The following is a 20,357-nucleotide window of genomic DNA, read 5'->3' as shown; positions in this document are numbered from 1 at the left end:
AAGGTGCAGGGGAAGATGCAGGAGCAACGCAGACTCCCCCAGCACAGATGTAAAACGTCCCCACCCTCAGTCTTTGGGGACTGGAAGGAAATAACACCCCAAGGGCTATTCATGTTTGTTAGTGGCTACCTAATGCTGGAACTTTTGTTTTGCAGCTGATGGTTAGGACTGCCCTGAAGTATGTGAGGTTAGACATGGATTGTCATCGAGGTGACACCTCCTAGGGGTGGAAAGGTGTAATTGCCGGGGAGGGGGGGGGCTTTTACATAATTGTTTTCCTTTTTGGGGACTGGAAGTCATATGCAATATGTGAACTGATAAGTATTTTTGCAATATGTTGCTAGACAAGGTTTCTAGTTGTAATTGCATAATTGTGATTATAAACGTGAAGCCTTTTAGAGGCTGTGATTGACTTGCATTGGACCTTCCATCAGATATGATAAGTACCTGTCATTCTAAGTGATGTCTAGACATGTTTTCTTGCTACTGTGTTAGTTGAATAACCAGACTGTCAGCCACTGTGATGAAAGTGTGTATAGTGTATGGTCAGTCAGTCAGTCAAAAACACTTTATTCGATTATTTAAAATCATAAAAGCAGGTATGTAACAGTTCATTACTTCATGTACATACAAACACAAATGCTAATTTATCATATAATATAAAATGTTAAAAATTCACCAATTCATAGATATACAGTTATTAAAACAAGAAAAATAATAAATAACAAATTCAGTCAGGGCGATTACAGGTAACTGATCTCTTAGCATTATTCCGTGCAGCTCCTACCAGAAAACTGGCAACGAAAAACATTACTCGGGTGCTACTTAATAGTTGCAAATAGGTCAGTGCGGGTCTAACTTGTAAAAACCCAGCCTCTCTCAGTAACGGTTTTAAAAACGTTTTCCTAAATTCGGCGTAGTGCTCACGGAACATAATGAAGTGCATTGTGTCTTGGCTAGAGAAATTGTCACAACTACAAGCCGGTGAGGTTTCCGGGTTCCCCCAGACTGGAAAATGGCCGAACGATAAGTGAACTAAATTGAACCTGAATCTGGTTAAGAGAGAACGATGAAACGGGATTGTGACGAATTTTAAATATGGTTCTAATGACATTGATTTCAATAAAGAGTAATTAGCTCTGACACAAGGTTTCATCAATTCCCGTTCCTCGCGTTCCAGGTCTAACATACCAAGGGCATTCTTCTTTGTCCAGGCTATGTCTTCCTTTTTAATGAGATCTGGAGACACATAAATTTCAGGGCATCTGAGTTTTGAAAACATTTCCTTTATGTAAACTAGCCACGGTACCCTATCTGCCCTGTCTAAGGCCATACAATCTCTCAAAATAAGGTGGTTCAATGAGATCTCTTGGTTCAGCCACGTCCTAATCCAGCTAATCAATGGGGCAATCTTCATTTGATCACTCACATATCCCAACCCCAATTCAGAGTGAATAGAAAATGTTGGGGTAGATTGGGGGACCGCCAAGAGGGATCTTAGAAATGTATTTTTGGCAACCTGTATCTTTTCCTGGGGTATATATCCCCATACAGAGGCACCATACGAGGCTATTGCCAAGCATTTTGATTTATACACATTTAAAAGTGCCTCCATAGGTCTCGCCCCCAGCCGTTTTGCAAAGCCCATAAGGGCAGTTGTTGACCTAACTACAGCGTTGGACTTTAACTTCTGCTGAGGGCCCCATGTGCCTCTCTCATCAAATAAAACCCCAAGATATGTAAATACAGGTACCCTTGAAATTTCTACACCGTTACAAACAAAACGTTTAGGTTTTTACCCCCTTGGGCGTTTGCCCACAATCATAACATGTGACTTGGGGTTGTTGAACTTCAGATCTAATAAGGCCATAAAAATCCCAAAGGAATCCAATAGCCTCTGGAGACCAAGGCCCGTCCTAGCCAACAACACTGCATCGTCCGCGTACAGGAGAACCGGTATAACAGAACCTCCTATATGCGGAACGTCCAGTGAGGCACCCTCCAAGTTTTTGTCTAGAGCATTAATATACAAAGTCAAAAGAAGGGGCGCCAGGATGCAACCCTGCCTGACGCCCCGCCTTGAGCTAAAGTGACTGGTGCGACCCCCCTCCCTAGTGACCCTGACTGATGCTAAAAGCCCTTGATGAAGAGCGGCTAAAAAGTTTACTAAAGATGGGTCAATCCCTATGCTTAATAAAATAGCCCAAAGCTTTGACCTATTCACCAAATCAAAGGCCAAAGAGAGGTCCAAGAATCCTAAGTAGAGCAACCCTTCCTTGCCTTGGGTATATTTTCTTATCAACAGGTGCAGGTTTAAGCATTGATCTAATGTACTTCTTTGCTCCCTGAACCCATATTGTAAGTTGGAAAGAACGCCTCTTTCCTCCAACCAATCCCTAAGTTGGTACAAGATGACTCTGCCCAAGATTTTAACAGCAGAGTCAATCAGCGAGATTGGTCTGTAGCAAGAGGGGTCATCCCTCCGGCCCTTTTGAAAACTGGAACTATTACAGAGGTTGCCCTGGATGCTGGGAACCCATTTACGCTAGACGCATTAAAAACATTAGTTAAAAATGTTGCCCAGAATTTTGGTAAAGTACTATAAAGGTCCGCTGGTACACCATCCGGGCCTGGCGCTTTATGTTTGGACATTTCTAATATCGCTTTGAGGACCTCCTCCTCTTGAAATACGAAAGGAGGCACATGCTGTATTGGCTCGTAATGAGTCTCTTGGCAAGCACTACCCTCACTAGCATACATCCCTCTAAAGTGTGAAAGCCATTTTTCGTCCGGGATCACACAGTCTAGAATAGAAATCTCTTGCCCTGAGAAGAAGGGGTGGTTGATGGTTGCCCAGAATTTGCTACTACCCCTTAAGACTTCTACAGTTAGGAGGTTATTCCAAGCCTCAGTTTTGATAGCCTTTTTCCGGCTAAAAATTGCCCCTTTATAGGCTTTCCTTAGGTTAGCCACTAGCACTCTATCTCTAGGTTTTTGTTTTAATGCGTGCAAAAGAGCACCATGCGCTTTGGAGCAACAACCATCAAACCACCTGAAAAGCTTATTTGGGACCAGTTTATTATGGACCTTCAGGTCCGCTTCAATCTGGGTACAAATGGCGACGTAAGCACCAACAATATCACTATTTGGGGCTGAGCTATCTAGACAGACCCCCAAATGAGCCTCAGCCTTTAGGAGCAGACCCTCCATAAAGGCTTCTGGGATCACTTTAGCCCACTTAAGTCTCCTTCCTTGATCTTTTGAGGTCAAAAGGGTGGTCTCACTGGCTAGATTGTTCCTAGTGTTAGTGTCCTCTCCCCCAATTCAATTCCAGGGTCACAGGGTTATGATCACTGAACACCAATGGGATTAATTCATAAAGGGGGGCCCTATCTACTACCTCAGAGGAGACAAAGATATAATCAATAACAGTGTCCAAGTCTCTACCCTTGAATGTGGGTACCCTCCCCTCCTCCCGGACCGTGCCACCTCAAACAGATTCAAACTGGCTAAAAGGTCCTCTAAACGCCCCCGATATCAGAGGCATCCCAAAACAGCCTATTTGCAATATTTGGGCTGTTAAAGTTGACCACAACGCAGTCCCCCAAAATGCACTTGTTCCGCTTTCCCACCCACCCAACCTGTCTTGCCATGATAACATGGGAGGAAATGTCTGAGTTACCACTACTAAATTGGGCACACCACTTTTTGGCCATCCCCATAAGGTCTCGTGTGGATTCAGCAGAATTGCTAGTTAAGGGAGGTACCCCAGTCAGAACAGCCACCAAGGGTGCAGCGTCTGGCGGGAGATCTAAAGTAAGTCCCCTCCCCTGAAGGAGCCCCTTACTAGTATTAACCTCTCTATCCGCTGATTTAGCCTTAGCAATGTTCGAAATAAGGGGCTGACTGACTTTTGATTTATTTGGAACCCCTACCTGCCCAGAGTTTGAAGCAGTAATGGAGGGTGCTTCAGCTAGAGAGGTATCACCTATTGCCTCGCGCCTCCTTTTAACCCCATTACTAATACGTTCTTCGCGGATTTGATTGTCCACCCTACAACAATCCCTGTGCTCTTCTATAAATTTATCAATATTTACGCATTTCTTAACCAAACTAGCATCACAGGTATTTAATGAGTCCACAATGTTCTTAGCTAAATCCATAAGAACAGGGTCCAAACGTGATTCGAACATTTCTTCCACAAGGGTCGCCAGGCGATCAGCTACAGTATGGTCTAAAGGCTGTAAAACCGCTTCTTGTGTCGATCTTCTAGTTGGCTTCTGCGGTTTCCTTCGCTTCCCAACAGTACCTGTAGATACTTCGTCAGATTTAACTGAGGGATTTGAAGAAGACCCCTCCACGTCACTAGCTTGCTTATCAGGGCCGGCTATACCACTGTTAGGCACAAATGATGGATTCGTAATCAGTACAATAGGGTCCAGCGGAATACTAGTTCTTGGAGCTGGCTCAAGCAAGCTTAAAGGGACCTCACCTATAGGGGCAGGCATTACCAATCCGAGTTCTTTTTCCGCATTGGCAATTTCGACGCTCAACACCCCACCGCTGAAGTCAGATAGGAAACAATAGACTCTGATTTTCTGGGGACTTTAGCCTTTTTTCCCTCACCTTCTGCGTGGGTGTCCTGTTTTTGCTTACCCATTTCAACAGCCAAGTATGGTGGTCCGTCCCGGCCTCTTCTGGCCCCTGATGGCCACAGATGGCCCGCCCTTTGCCCGGGCTTAGCCCGGCGCTGCCCACGCGCGTACCGCAGGGCGGGAGGCGTTCCCTTCAGTTATGGCACCTCCGGGCGCGTTGCTGGCGTCACTGCCGCTGCGCCAGACCCCCGGGGCAGCTGGGTGTTGGAGTGCCCCCGCTGCGTCGGGTCCGGTGAGATGGAAGAGCCGTTCCGCTCACGGCGATGCTGAGTGGTGAGTAAGCGCCGTTCCCCTCACGGCTTGCTGGTGTCACTGTCAGGCTTGCTGGTGTAACTGACCCCCAGGAGCATTTGGCGCTCCTTTCAGTTGTGGCGCCTCCGGGCGCGTTGCTGGCGTCACTGCCGCTGCTCCAGACCCCGGGGGCAGCTGGGTGTTGGAGTGCCCCCACTGCGTTGGGTTCTCCGAGATGGAAGAGCCGTTCCCCTCACGGCGATGCTGAGTGGTGAGTAAGCGCCGTTCCCCTCACCGCTTGCTGGTGTCACTGTCAGGCTTGCTGGTGTAACTGACCCCCAGGAGCATTCGGCGCTCCCTTCAGTTATGGAGCCTCCGGGCGCGTTGCTGGCATCACTGCCGCTGCGCCAGTCCCTGGGGCAGCTGGGTGTTGGAGTGCCCCCGCTGAGTCGGGTCCAGCGAGATGGAAGAGCCGTTCCCCTCACGGCGATGCTGAGTGATGAGTAAGCGCCGTTCCCCTCACGGCTTGCTGGTGTCACTGTCAGGCTTGCTGGTGTATGGTCAGTATGAGATGCTGATAGGGTTATGTGTCATTATGGTAGGTGTTCCCAATATAAATGCTTGTTGAAATAATGGGGTTGGCTGCCACTGGTGTGATGTCAGTTGGAAGGGCCTTCGCTCCAGGTTATGGTCAACCCACTGCATTTGGGGGCAAGATGATGTTCAAAAATGTGAGTGGTGGTACTCAACGCCCCCCCCCCTTGCGGGAGGGGCGGGAATGTTACGCAATGTCAAGAAGTATTTCAAGAAGTATTTCCAACAGCTTATGTATATTTGTAAATTGATACATAGTATTGAGTACTGTATGTGTAATAAATGTACTGTTCCTTTTTATGAAGAAAAGTACAAACTGCAAAATCAATTATTGATTGTTATTTCTGCTTACCTGTAAATGGCGATTACTAGCCCACACCACCTCACTCGAGTAAGCTTTAGACTGTTCTACAACGCTACCCTCTGAGAGTCAGGCGCTACAATAGGGTGTTTGGTTTACAGTGAAGTACAAATGTAGACACATTATTTGTGCTGGCCTGACTACTAATGCCTCGTTTTCCAACAAGCATATTTAAACAAAAAATGTTACATCACATGGTCTAACAAGTATGCTGAGGCATAAAACATAAAGAAGTGCTAGAATGAAAGGAGGTGTTGTTTACTAAACAAGAAGTGTCGGAATTCAGAGTCCAAATACAACAGTATGGCTACATGTACTTTACATTAGACAGTATTTAACCAAAATAACCTAAACAAAACCAACCCCAACAGAAACCATCGGGATTCTGGAATAATAAACAAAGCAAACCGAAGTTAAGAGCACAATTTTAAGAACAGAGGCACATTGTCTCAGAAATAACCAATAGTTATTCCCCAAGACAGAGAAATAATAGCTGCATTTAGTCGAATGTGGTGGTGGTATAAGTGGTATTGGTGGTGGTATTGGTTGTGGTGTTATTGGCATTGTTGGTGGTGGTGTTGGGGTGGTATTGGTGGTGGTATTGGTGGTGTTGGTATTGGTGGGGATATTGCTGCTGGGGGTATTGCTGCTGGGGGTATTGGTGGTGGTGGTGGTATTAGTGGTGGTGGTGGTGGTATAAGTGGTTTTGGTAGTGGTGGTATTGGCATTGTTTGTGGTGGTATTGGTGGTGGTGGTGGTGGTGTTGGTGGTATTGCTGGTGGTATTGGTGGTGGTGGTATTGGTGTTGATGGTGTTGGTATTGGTGGTGGTACTGGTATTGGTGGTGGTGGTGGTGGTATTGGTGATGTATTGGTGGTTGTGTTATTGGTGATGGAGGTATTGGTGGTAATGTTATTGTTGGTGGTGGTATTGGTGGTGTTGGTGATGTTGGTATTGGTGGTGGTGGTGGTATTGGTGGTGGTATTGGTATTGGTGGTGGTGGTATTGGTCGTTTTGACGGTGGTATTGGTGGTGGCATTGGTGGGGGTTGTGGTAGTGGTATTGGTGGTGGTAATCATAGCAGTCTCACAGAGTGAGCAGTGCATGCACGCTGCAGCAAGACTTGACCTAAAAATGTGGCATCAAAGCATTTTTTTAGGTGGTGTAACACAGAGGACTCACTTTGGGAAAAGCAACATGAAGAGTGCAGGTGGGGAATGGAGCATAACAGGAGTAAAGCCTTGTGAGAAGGTGGTTCTGGCCATTTGAGCCACCCAAATGTTTTGCTTTTTGAACACCTGACTTTTGAGCTTTTACTGTGGGAGAGCCTTATAAACTGGGACTCACCCAAAGTGAACTCTTGATAAAATGGACTGAATATGGATTTCACCGGTGTGCCCCATGTGAGATAAGGCTGCGTGGGGGGAGATTCCTGATGTGCGCATCCCGGGAGTAGGTATATATAGAATGGTGTGGCAGGGATTATGGAGAGTTGGGTGGTGACATGGAATAGGCTTTATAATGTGCGGAGCCACATGTAAAGGAATGTCAGTGTGCTTTACTTTTTCACTGCAGGAACACTCCTTTACTCGCCTATAGAGACAAAGACCACATGGGGTGGTTTCAGTTCCCTAGGGCCTACAAACTCCAGACACACACCAAGGTACACTGTAAGTTGTGTAGAAAGAAGCATTCTGCTGAGTCCAAAGCCATATCTGTATTGCTTATGGGTCATCCAGAAATGTCATATTCCTCTGACTGAGCTCATAACCAGAGCCTGGCTGTGTGTGACCCTGCCAGGGAGGATTAATCACCTTCCTCCCCAATGCTAAAGCATCTGAGGCCAAGCCCTTCACTACAAGCATTTCCAATGGCAATAGTCTTCTCTCCAGGAGGGAGAGATGGGGTGAAGCTGCAGGTTATCAATCAGCAGCTATCACCGAGTGCCAGGCACCAGGCTTACCCCGGGTCCAGGCCGTGGAGTCAGGAAGGGGGAAGGGAACTTTTGAGAGACCATGTGGGATGAGACCCCTGGATGATGTCATCTTGAAGTATCCCAGAGGCCTGTGCAGGAAGGAGGGAGCAGGGCCAGAGAGGTGATGTGTCACTGCAGGATAGGGTAGAAGTGCCTTCCTGCCAGCCCCCTCCAATTTCTCTTAAAAGGTCTTTCACAAAAAGAGGAGCTCTCTCTGGGGTGTGGTCTTACTGAGGAGGACTAGTGCTGGAACCTGGTACCATGGGCAGGTAGAAGTAGCAACTCCCTGCCTGTCCCAGGATGCTTGACTGAGGGAGTCGAGGGCCAGAAACAGGAAGCCTGGGTGTTGGAAGCCGGAGTCCCAGTCCCGCACCACTGTCACCAAATGCGATACCCGGGACTCCTCACTTAACGTTAGGCCAAGTAAGAACACCGTTTGAGATAGCCCTGCTCACTCCCTTAGTAGCTTGGCACAAGCAGTCAGGCCTATATCTGAGGCACGAGTGTACAGTATGTGCAACCACACTCACAGCATCCCACTGGTGACACCACAAATGGAATCCACACAGGTTTGATAAAACAAGTATACACTTTATATAAAAAGATATATGATCAGACCACACGATACAAAGGCCAATATATAATAAAGGGTAATATCCTTTCCCTATACTAACCACAGCTTTCAAAATGCTATGCTGGTCGCAATGCTAGAATCACACACGTTGCAATGGACAAACAATAGTGCGCTGCGTAACGATACAATACTGTGCTGGATAACGAAGAAATAATAAAATGCGTAACGATACACACCGGTACCTTGCAATGGGAGAAATAATGCAACGCGTACCGCTACAATCATGTATTGGGCAATGCAGGAATAATGCAATGCATCACAACCGAAATCACGTCTTTTGCAATGAAGAAATAATGCAATGCGCACCACTGCAATCATGTACTTTGTAATTAAGGAACAATGCAATGCGTAGCTACAATCAAGTACTTTGCAATGAAGAAATAATGCAATTTGGGCAGCTACAATCCTGTACTTTGCAATGGAGAAATAATGAAATGCGTAGCGCTACAATCATGTACTTGATTATGCAGAAATAATGTCAGGTGTCATCAGACATTCTGGCAGTTTGTTAGCAGCAATATTGGCAATGTATATTACGACAGTCAGCCTATTCGATAACAGTTGCCCCATCACACGTATCAACAATGACATACCGTACAGATTTTCACTCTGGCCCAGTACTGCCACTCCTTTGGTCAGTAGGGGCCCCAATCTGAGCCAAAGCAAAGGCTCACGTCTCCAGAAGGACTGAGAGGCCGAGAGAGTGTCCCTCTGAGCCCGCACCCTGCCCAGGCAGTGATCCATGTTACCTGGAGGCACGACACCACTCTCCTCTCCTCCTTCAGCGAACTGGGCCTTCCATGCAGAACTTTCTCAATGGGCCTCAGCGGCTCGGCCTGGCAGCTCAGCTCCTCCGGGGCTGCCGGTCTGGGCCGCGACCGCGACTGTTAGGATGGGCTCAAGCGGCCGCAGGACACACGTACCCCACGCCGCTGAGATTACGTTACTCCGGGTGCACGTTCACCACAGCACCCTCTGGGTGTCCTCTGGCATGAAGCCACACACAAAATGCGGATGGGACTTCACGTCGACTCTGAGTGCATGTTCACCAGACACTCCTTCCTGCAGTCTCAGTTGGCACCAAGACACGCACACCGCGCTGCATATACTCACTTTTTTCCAGTGCACACGATGATCAGCCGATCATCTCCACAGTCCCAGTTTGCACCAAAGCACGCACTCTGCTTCACTGAGACTTACTCCAACTCCGGTGCCCCGATATCCAGGCACTCTTCACCAAAGCCTTCGGCCTCACCCCGACATGCTCACCGTGTCCGAGCCTCACTTCTCCTCCGGTGCACTCGATGACCAGGTGCTATTCACCAGCACCTCCGGTGCACCCCAACACACAACCTGTGCATCCGAGACTCACTCCAATTCCGATGCACACGTTGACCAGCCGCTCCTCACCAACGCCTCCTGTGCACCACGACACGCACCCTGCGCGCCCGAAACTCCCTTCACTTCCGATGCACATGCTGGCCAGGCACTCTTCACCAGCTCCTGCGGTGCACCACGACACGCACCTAGCGTGTCCAAGTCTCACTTCTTCGAGTGTCCAAGATCACAGGGCACACCCTCCGAGGGTCTCAAGCTGCCACAACACATGCCTACTGAGTCGATTGAAACTTCTCTGGAAACTTTTAAGTTCCTGTGTTTCCAAACAGGGAGCCAGCTCACCTCAGGCCCTTGGGGTAACAAGACACAGCACAAAGCACAGTCTTCTTCAAGCAAGGGGACCCAGCGCACCAAGCACAGTCCCAACATCCTCTTCCTTGGTTAAAACAGCAAACTGCAGACCAGCCCCAGATCACGGAGCAAGGGTTGGTCCTTCTCAGCAGTCTCTTCAGTTGTTCCTTAGCAGAGGTTCCTCTTGACCACAAAATGGGTCCAAGCCTTTTCAGTCTCAATCCATTTCTATTCCAATGTTCAGGGGTCTCAGCTCTTATGGTTATACCCCTTAATGTCTTTGAAGTTCTTTGTGCTCAGGGGTCCCTGACCCCTGCTTAAATCAGTTCTGGGTGTCTCCCTCCCAGTGTCACATTACTCCCTTTGCTACTTGGGGTCTGGATCCTTAATCATTCAGCAGGAGATGGGCCAATTATTTTATAGCAGCAACCCAGGCTTCTTCACCTCCCAGGGCTTCTCCTCCACCTACGCTCCAGATGCAGGTCAGCCTGGTGCCATCTCTACGTTTTCCTGGGTCAAGACATCCCCCAGCTCCTCAAACCACTCAGATCCAGACAGTCAATCCACATTCAGCCGAGACACACAGCAATGCTTAAAGCACAAAACGCAGACACTTTCCAAAAAAGTGGTTTCTGAACCCACAGTGGCAAAACCACTTTCATAGAAAGATGTGTTATGACACTCTGAGTTCATACATACTAAACGAACCCTCTCCATTTTAAACTTTTGGGGAACTAGGCTAACAAACACAATACCCAGCCTCCCCCATTCTTCCCTATAGCCAGGATGGCCTCTTACCAGTGAAAAACGAAATGGAGTGTTTTTCACTGTCAGGACATAGCACACATCTCAGTATATGTCCTGCCTTTTACTTACACTGCACCCTGCCCAGGGGTTATCCGAGAACTACCACTGGGGTGCCTACTGTGTACACAAAAGGGAAGGGAAGGCCTGAGAAGTGGTTGCACTTGTGAGGACAACATGCTAACTTAGCAAACTGTCTGCAGGCCCTCCACTGCAGGCCCCTTCTCCGAGCACCTTTGCATTACTAGTCCTGGCACACACAATGCACATCACTAGGGACTTTACTAGTAAGGCAAACATACCAATCATGGCCAACCAATTACCATTGCACTTTACCCAGGGAACACTTGTACTTTGACACTGATCAGCGGTGGCAAAGTACCCAAAGCATCTAAATTAGCAACTCTATGTCAAGAAAATGGTCTAGGGGGAAAGCAAAACGTTTACGGAACTTTAGCCATAAAGGCCAAGTCCTACACTGGGCCTCTGCGCAAGGAGAAGAGAGGCCCAGAAGAAGAAGAGCCGGGTGAAGGGCTGGCACAGGGACCAGTGAAGACAGCTCTTTATAGAGTCATCCTCTTGGAGGCCAGTAGGGTGATGAACAGTGCTTCAGATGGCTCGAGCTGGCCCCCAAGAGCGAGAAGAGGCCTCGATTGTTGAAATTGGCGGCATGGGGGTGAGATACGCCCCCCAGAATGTAGGTGACCTTTGATCTCTGATCAGATCAACGTTAAAGCATGTGGGGCTCTGCCGCCAGACTTTGATGTGCCCCTTGGCTAGGTCAGGTCCCGGGGGGCTGCCCTAGCCAAGAAGAAGGAGATGCTGAGGGGTGCCGTTGCGCCCACCCGTGAAGGTGCCTATGAGACTCAGGCTCCCCAGGAAAGTGGAGATGCATCTTTAGGCCGCAATGAAGGCAGCCCGGCTCTCCCCGGAGCAGCGGGAGAGCCGCTGCTAGAATATTCACGAGCTTTGCGTAAAGCGCCCAATAATGCCTTGCAGGGCCTGGGAAGGCTTTCGGGGAAAACTGGCTAGTTTTTGGCTTGCGGTGGCCCCAGGAGGATGGGGCCACTGCCATTTGTGCGCAAAGGTGCAGGGGAAGATGCAGGAGCAACGCAGACTCCCCCAGCACAGAAGTAAAACGTCCCCACCCTCAGTCTTTGGGGACTGGAAGGAAATAACACCCCAAGGGCTATTCATGTTTGTTAGTGGCTACCTAATGCTGGAACTTTTGTTTTGCAGCTGATGGTTAGGACTGCCCTGAAGTATGTGAGGTTAGACATGGATTGTCATCGAGGTGACACCTCCTAGGGGTGGAAAGGTGGAATTGCCGGGGAGGGGGGGGCTTTTACATAATTGTTTTCCTTTTTGGGGACTGGAAGTCATATGCAATATGTGAACTGATAAGTATTTTGTGCAATATGTTGCTAGACAAGGTTTCTAGTTGTAATTGCATAATTGTGATTATAAACGTGAAGCCTTTTAGAGGCTGTGATTGACTTGCATTGGACCTGCCATCAGATATGATAAGTACCTGTCATTCTAAGTGATGTCTAATCATGTTTTCCTGCTACTGTGTTAGTTGAATAACCAGACTGTCAGCCACTGTGATGAAAGTGTGTATAGTGTATGGTCAGTCAGTCAGTCAAAAACACTTTATTCGATTATTTAAAATCATAAAAGCAGGTATGTAACAGTTCATTACTTCATGTACATACAAACACAAATGCTAATTTATCATATAATATAAAATGTTAAAAATTCACCAATTCAGAGATATACAGTTATTAAAACAAGAAAAATAATAAATAACAAATTCAGTCAGGGCGATTACAGGTAACTGATCTCTTAGCATTATTCCGTGCAGCTCCTACCAGAAAACTGGCAACGAAAAACATTACTCGGGTGCTACTTAATAGTTGCAAATAGGTCAGTGCGGGTCTAACTTGTAAAAACCCAGCCTCTCTCAGTAATGGTTTTAAAAACGTTTTCCTAAATTCGGCGTAGTGCTCACAGAACATAATAAAGTGCATTGTGTCTTGGCTAAAGAAATTGTCACAACTACAAGGCGGTGAGGTTTCCGGGTTCCCCCAGACTGGAAAATGGCCGAACGATAAGTGAACTAAATTGAACCTGAATCTGGTTAAGAGAGAACGATGAAACGGGATTGTGACGAATTTTAAATATGGTTCTAATGACATTGATTTCAATAAAGAGTAATTAGCTCTGACACAAGGTTTCATCAATTCCCGTTCCTCGCGTTCCAGGTCTAACATACCAAGGGCATTCTTCTTTGTCCAGGCTATGTCTTCCTTTTTAATGAGATCTGGAGACACATAAATTTCAGGGCATCTGAGTTTTGAAAACATATCCTTTATGTAAACTAGCCACGGTACCCTATCTGCCCTGTCTAAGGCCATACAATCTCTCAAAATAAGGTGGTTCAATGAGATCTCTTGGTTCAGCCAAGTCCTAATCCAGCTAATCAATGGGGCAATCTTCATTTGATCACTCACATATCCCAACCCCAATTCAGAGTGAATAGAAAATGTTGGGGTAGATTGGGGGACCGCCAAGAGGGATCTTAGAAATGTATTTTTGGCAACCTGTATCTTTTCCTGGGGTATATATCCCCATAAAGAGGCACCATACGAGGCTATTGCCAAGCATTTTGATTTATACACATTTAAAAGTGCCTCCATAGGTCTCGCCCCCAGCCGTTTTGCAAAGCCCATAAGGGCAGTTGTTGACCTAACTACAGCGTTGGACTTTAACTTCTGCTGAGGGCCCCATGTGCCTCTCTCATCAAATAAAACCCCAAGATATGTAAATACAGGTACCCTTGAAATTTCTACACCGTTACAAACAAAACGTTTAGGTTTTTACCCCCTTGGGCGTTTGCCCACAATCATAACATGTGACTTGGGGTTGTTGACCTTCAGATCTAATAAGGCCATAAAAATCCCAAAGGAATCCAATAGCCTCTGGAGACCAAGGCCCGTCCTAGCCAACAACACTGCATCGTCCGCGTACAGGAGAACCGGTATAACAGAACCTCCTATATGCGGAACGTCCAGTGAGGCACCCTCCAAGTTTTTGTCTAGAGCATTAATATACAAAGTGAAAAGAAGGGGCGCCAGGATACAACCCTGCCTGACGCCCCGCCTTGAGCTAAAGTGACTGGTGCGACCCCACTCCCTAGTGACCCTGACTGATGCTAAAAGCCCTTGATGAAGAGCGGCTAAAAAGTTTACTAAAGATGGGTCAATCCCTATGCTTAATAAAATAGCCCAAAGCTTTGACCTATTCACCAAATCAAAGGCCAAAGAGAGGTCCAAGAATCCTAAGTAGAGCAACCCTTCCTTGGCCTGGGTATATTTGCTTATCAACAGGTGCAGGTTTAAGCATTGATCTAATGTACTTCTTTGCTCCCTGAACCCATATTGTAAGTTGGAAAGGACGCCTCTTTCCTCCAACCAATCCCTAAGTTGGTACAAGATGACTCTGCCCAAGATTTTAACAGCAGAGTCAATCATCGAGATTGGTCTGTAGCAAGAGGGGTCATCCCTCCGGCCCTTTTGAAAACTGGAACTATTACAGAGGTTGCCCTGGATGCTGGGAACCCATTTACGCTAGACGCATCAAAAACATTAGTTAAAATCTTTGCCCAGAATTTTGGTAAAGTACTATAAAGGTCCGCTGGTACACCATCCGGGCCTGGCGCTTTATGTTTGGACATTTCTAATATCGCTTTGTGGACCTCCTCCTCTTGAAATACGAAAGGAGGCACATGCTGTATTGGCTCGTAATGAGTCTCTTGGCAAGCACTACCCTCACTAGCATAGATCCCTCTAAAGTGTGAAAGCCATTTTTCGTCCGGGATCACACAGTCTAGAATAGAAATCTCTTGCCCTGAGAAGAAGGGGTGGTTGATGGTTGCCCAGAATTTGCTACTACCCCTTAAGACTTTTACAGTTAGGAGGTTATTCCAAGCCTCAGTTTTGATAGCCTTTTTCCGGCTAAAAATTGCCCCTTTATAGGCCTTCCTTAGGTTAGCCACTAGCACTCTATCTCTAGGTTTTTATTTTAATGCGTGCAAAAGAGCACCATGCGCTTTGGAGCAACAACCATCAAACCACCTGAAAAGCTTATTTGGGACCAGTTTATTATGGACCTTCAGGTCCGCTTCAATCTGGGTACAAATGGCGACGTAAGCACCAACAATATCACTATTTGGGGCTGAGCTATCTAGACAGACCCCCAAATGAGCCTCAGCCTTTAGGAGCAGACCCTCCATAAAGGCTTCTGGGATCACTTTAGCCCACTTAAGTCTCCTTCCTTGATCTTTTGAGGTCAAAAGGGTGGTCTCACTGGCTAGATTGTTCCTAGTGTTAGTGTCCTCCCCCCCAATTCAATTCCAGGGTCACAGGGTTATGATCACTGAACACCAATGGGATTAATTCATAAAGGGTGGCCCTATCTACTACCTCAGAGGAGACAAAGATATAATCAATAACAGTGTCCAAGTCTCTACCCTTGAATGTGGGTACCCTCCCCTCCTCCCGGACCGTGCCACCTCAAACAGATTCAAACTGGCTAAAAGGTCCTCTAAACGCCCCCGATATCAGAGGCATCCCAAAACAGCCTATTTGCAATATTTGGGCTGTTAAAGTTGACCACAACGCAGTCCCCCAAAATGCACTTGTTCCGCTTTCCCACCCACCCAACCTGTCTTGCCATGATAACATGGGAGGAAATGTCTGAGTTACCACTACTAAATTGGGCACACCACTTTTTGGCCATCCCCATAAGGTCTCGTGTGGATTCAGCAGAATTGCTAGTTAAGGGAGGTACCCCAGTCAGAACAGCCACCAAGGGTGCAGCGTCTGGCGGGAGATCTAAAGTAAGTCCCCTCCCCTGAAGGAGCCCCTTACTAGTATTAACCTCTCTATCCGCTGATTTAGCCTTAGCAATGTTCGAAATAAGGGGCTGACTGACTTTTGATTTATTTGGAACCCCTACCTGCCCAGAGTTTGAAGCAGTAATGGAGGGTGCTTCAGCTAGAGAGGTATCACCTATTGCCTCCTGCCTCCTTTTAACCCCATTACTAATACGTTCTTCGCGGATTTGATTGTCCACCCTACAACAATCCCTGTGCTCTTCTATAAATTTATCAATATTTACGTATTTCTTAACCAAACTAGCATCACAGGTATTTAATGAGTCCACAATGTTCTTAGCTAAATCAATAAGAACAGGGTCCAAACGTGATTCGAACATTTCTTCCACAAGGGTCGCCAGGCGATCAGCTACAGTATGGTCTAAAGGCTGTAAAACCGCTTCTTGTGTCGATCTTCTAGTTGGCTTCTGCGGTTTCCTTCGCTTCCCAACAGTACCTGTAGATACTTCGTCAGTTTTAACTGATGGATTTGAAGAAGACCCCTCCACGTCACTAGCTTGCTTATCAGGGCCGGCTATACCACTGTTAGGCACAAATGATGGATTCGTAATCAGTACAATAGGGTCCAGTGGAATACTAGTTCTTGGAGCTGGCTCAAGCAAGCTTAAAGGGACCTCACCTATAGGGGCAGGCATTACCAATCCGAGTTCTTTTTCCGCATTGGCAATTTCGACGCTCAACACCCCACCGCTGAAGTCAGATAGGAAACAATAGACTCTGATTTTCTGGGGACTTTAGCCTTTTTTCCCTCACCTTCTGCGTGGGTGTCCTGTTTTTGCTTACCCATTTCAACAGCCAAGTATGGTGGTCCGTCCCGGCCTCTTCTGGCCCCTGATGGCCACAGATGGCCCGCCCTTTGCCCGGGCTTAGCCCGGCGCTGCCCACGCGCGTACCGCAGGGCGGGAGGCGTTCCCTTCAGTTATGGCACCTCCGGGCGCGTTGCTGGCGTCACTGCCGCTGCGCCAGACCCCCGGGGCAGCTGGGTGTTGGAGTGCCCCCGCTGCGTCGGGTCCGGTGAGATGGAAGAGCCGTTCTGCTCACGGCGATGCTGAGTGGTGAGTAAGCGCCGTTCCCCTCACGGCTTGCTCGTGTCACTGTCAGGCTTGCTGGTGTAACTGACCCCCAGGAGCATTTGGCGCTCCTTTCAGTTGTGGCGCCTCCGGGCGCGTTGCTGGCGTCACTGCCGCTGCTCCAGACCCCGGGGGCAGCTGGGTGTTGGAGTGCCCCCACTGCGTTGGGTTCTCCGAGATGGAAGAGCCGTTCCCCTCATGGCGATGCTGAGTGGTGAGTAAGCGCCATTCCCCTCACCGCTTGCTGGTGTCACTGTCAGGCTTGCTGGTGTAATTGACCCCCAGGAGCATTCGGCGCTCCCTTCAGTTATGGAGCCTCCGGGCGCGTTGCTGGCATCACTGCCGCTGCGCCAGACCCTGGGGCAGCTGGGTGTTGGAGTGCCCCCGCTGAGTCGGGTCCAGCGAGATCGAAGAGCCGTTCCCCTCACGGCGATGCTGAGTGATGAGTAAGCGCCGTTCCCCTCACGGCTTGCTGGTGTCACTGTCAGGCTTGCTGGTGTATGGTCAGTATGAGATGCTGACAGGGTTATGTGTCATTATGGTAGGTGTTCCCAATATAAATGCTTGTTGAAATAATGGGATTGGCTGCCACTGGTGTGATGTCAGTTGGAAGGGCCTTCGCTCCAGGTTATGGTCAACCCACTGCATTTGGGGGCAAGATGATGTTCAAAAATGTGAGTGGTGGTACTCAACGCCCCCCCCCCCCTTGCGGGAAGGGCGGGAATGTTACGCAATGTCAAGAAGTATTTCAAGAAGTATTTCCAACAGCTTATGTATATTTGTAAATTGATACATAGTATTGAGTAATGTATGTGTAATAAATGTACTGTTCCTTTTTATGAAGAAAAGTACAAACTGCAAAATCAATTATTGATTGTTATTTCTGCTTACCTGTAAATGGCGATTACTAGCCCACACCACCTCACTCGAGTAAGCTTTAGACTGTTCTACAACGCTACCCTCTGAGAGTCAGGCGCTACAATAGGGTGTTTGGTTTACAGTGAAGTACAAATGTAGACACATTATTTGTAATGGCCTCACTACTAATGCCTCGTTTTCCAACAAGCATATTTAAACAAAAAATTTTACGTCACATAGTCTAACAAGTATGCTGAAGCATAAAACATAAAGAAGTGCTAGAATGAAAGGAGGTGTTGTTTACTAAACAAGAAGTGTGGGAATTCAGAGTCCAAATACAACAGTATGGCTACATGTACTTTACATTAGACAGTATTTAACCAAAATAACCTAAACAAAACCAACCCCAACAGAAACCATCGGGATTCTGGAATAATAAACAAAGCAAACCGAAGTTAAGAGCACAATTTTAAGAACAGAGGCACATTGTCCCAGAAATAACCAATAGTTATTCCCCAAGACAGAGAAATAATAGCTGCATTTAGTCGAATGTTTTTGGTCAAGCCAGGATCGGTCCGTCTGCAGACAAACTGGCAAGTAGAGGGTAAAAGGACAGACACACTAGCTTCTACAATAGAAAATCAAGCAGTCCATGGTGGTTCAAAGCGAGACAGAGAGAAAAGATGTCAATCGCAATGCTTAAATAACCAAACACTAACTTTGGAGCGTGGGTTAGAAGAAAGTTCTGTGATACCAGCCCAGTTCCCCATCAGAGATGGTTTCACTCACTCACAAGCACGCAGCCGGTTGTTTCTTTATAAAACGCACCTGTCTGTAGGTCTAGTTCCAAGGAAGGGGTGCACAGTTTTCTCCTGGTCTCCTCTGTTTAATTATGCACCTCAAAAGCAGCAAATGAGAAAGATTTATTTATTCCTGGACCCCAAAAGAAGAAAAAAAACATTGCATCTACTGTGTATATCCGGTACATACCACACCCCCTGTTAATTATCACATTTACTGTTCATGCAGGAGATGGTAAAAGACAGATGTGAAAAATTTTGTGCAGAGAATGAGCAGCGGTCCACTGATATCTGTAGAAATCTGCTACAGAAGCTTTCATCGACCATGCAAGAAAATCTTTCAGGTGGGGTTTACTCAAAGCCAGGAGGATATTTACTCTTTGTCGAGGACCAAAAGAGAGTAACAGAACAATACAGACAGACTCCTGGCAAAGGAATAAAGGTATGGATGATAACATATCGAAGCATCGCATAATCACTTTGTTTTATAAGTTTTTAGTGTGTTTAAATTGTATAGCCCTAAATGAACATGTTCCTTCAGTCCATGATAACATGCGCATCCGGAATAGCTGCTCTAAAGGTTCACTTTAACTTTGTATAAACCGTTGGAATGGGATACTTTTAGTTACATTTGATAAAAAAATTGTACATTTACTTCCTTGGCTATTATTTAAATGGTTGAACTGTCTAGGAAAATGATGTTAGCTTATGTACCTCTAAAATTAAGATATTGGGATGTATGGAGCTACTGAGAAAGTCATGACATAAACATGCAGGGAACAATGAAAGGACCCCAGATGCAGAAAGTTATTGGTTCTTGGGATTCTCATCAGTGGCCCTTCGCAAGGTAGCAAGCCTAGTGAAGCAAAAGGTTGTTGCTCTGTCGTAAATCCACTTGCATAATGCCGGTAACTCTGCGCCAGGGAGTTGTTTCCATGGTTGGTCCATGGATGGTGCAACACCCATGGATTTTGATGCATTTCCAGATTTACAAACCTGGGAATGTGCCTCTTTCTATGTGTGCTGCATTTTGCGTCACATCAATTAACCATAACAATCCCCCACATCCTTTTCATCCACTCACTCCCTTCACGTAACTCCCAACTTGCCTCTCATTCCACTCCATGACCCTTTCAATTCTTCATCCACTTCTTCATTTCTCTGCAAGTTGTATCACCTGCCATTGCACTCATGCATCCGGCCGCCTCATCATTCACTCTCCCCCAAGGGATGGATGCGCCCGTCAGTAACTTCCCCACTCCTCCAAAGTACCGTTAACCAGGGAACCCCCTTTAGGGCGGTTGCCTGGCCCCGTGTCATACAGTGCACCTTTCGCCCATCTAATCACACATTCCTCTGTCACCAAACCTCCTCGTTCCACAACTTGCTGACCACATCCCGCATCTCCATCATATAATATGCGTTTCCCAAATCACGAAAGGTGCATACCGTCGTCCCTGAGCAGTAGCGGTTCTTCCAGTCATAGTCCGGTATGAGCAATCACTTTAATGTTCTTCTCCCCACCAAAAAACACTCATTGCTCTTTTAAGTTTGCTGCGGGCTATCTCCACTGCCCCATGTTTCACTGCCCCTCTCCGGGCTTTCCAAAGAACAAATTCTGTCCATGCAATGCAGGTCCCCGCCATTCTATGTTTCGTTATCTCCAAATCTCTTTGCATCAGCTGTAAGAGCGCCAAATTCAACAGCCGAATCATATTATTTTCCCCCA

General features: G+C 47.1%; 1 protein-coding gene across 1 annotated transcript in view; it reads left to right on the top strand.

Annotated features, from left to right (window-relative positions):
* The window catches only part of LOC144791796 (guanylate-binding protein 1-like), a 1,313,208-nt gene that overhangs the window by 975,052 nt on the left and 317,799 nt on the right, over positions 1–20,357 (top strand). Inside the window, exon 15 of the mRNA XM_078666563.1 lies at positions 18,858–19,070. Coding sequence (XP_078522689.1) covers positions 18,858–19,070 — 213 coding nt within the window. The remainder of the gene's footprint in view (positions 1–18,857; positions 19,071–20,357) is intronic.

Source organism: Lissotriton helveticus, chromosome 11 (assembly GCF_964261635.1).
Source record: "Lissotriton helveticus chromosome 11, aLisHel1.1, whole genome shotgun sequence".
Taxonomy (NCBI): Eukaryota; Metazoa; Chordata; class Amphibia; order Caudata; family Salamandridae; genus Lissotriton; species Lissotriton helveticus.
The sequence above is the reverse complement of the archived record's forward strand: the minus strand, read 5'-3'. Positions and strand labels throughout refer to the sequence as shown.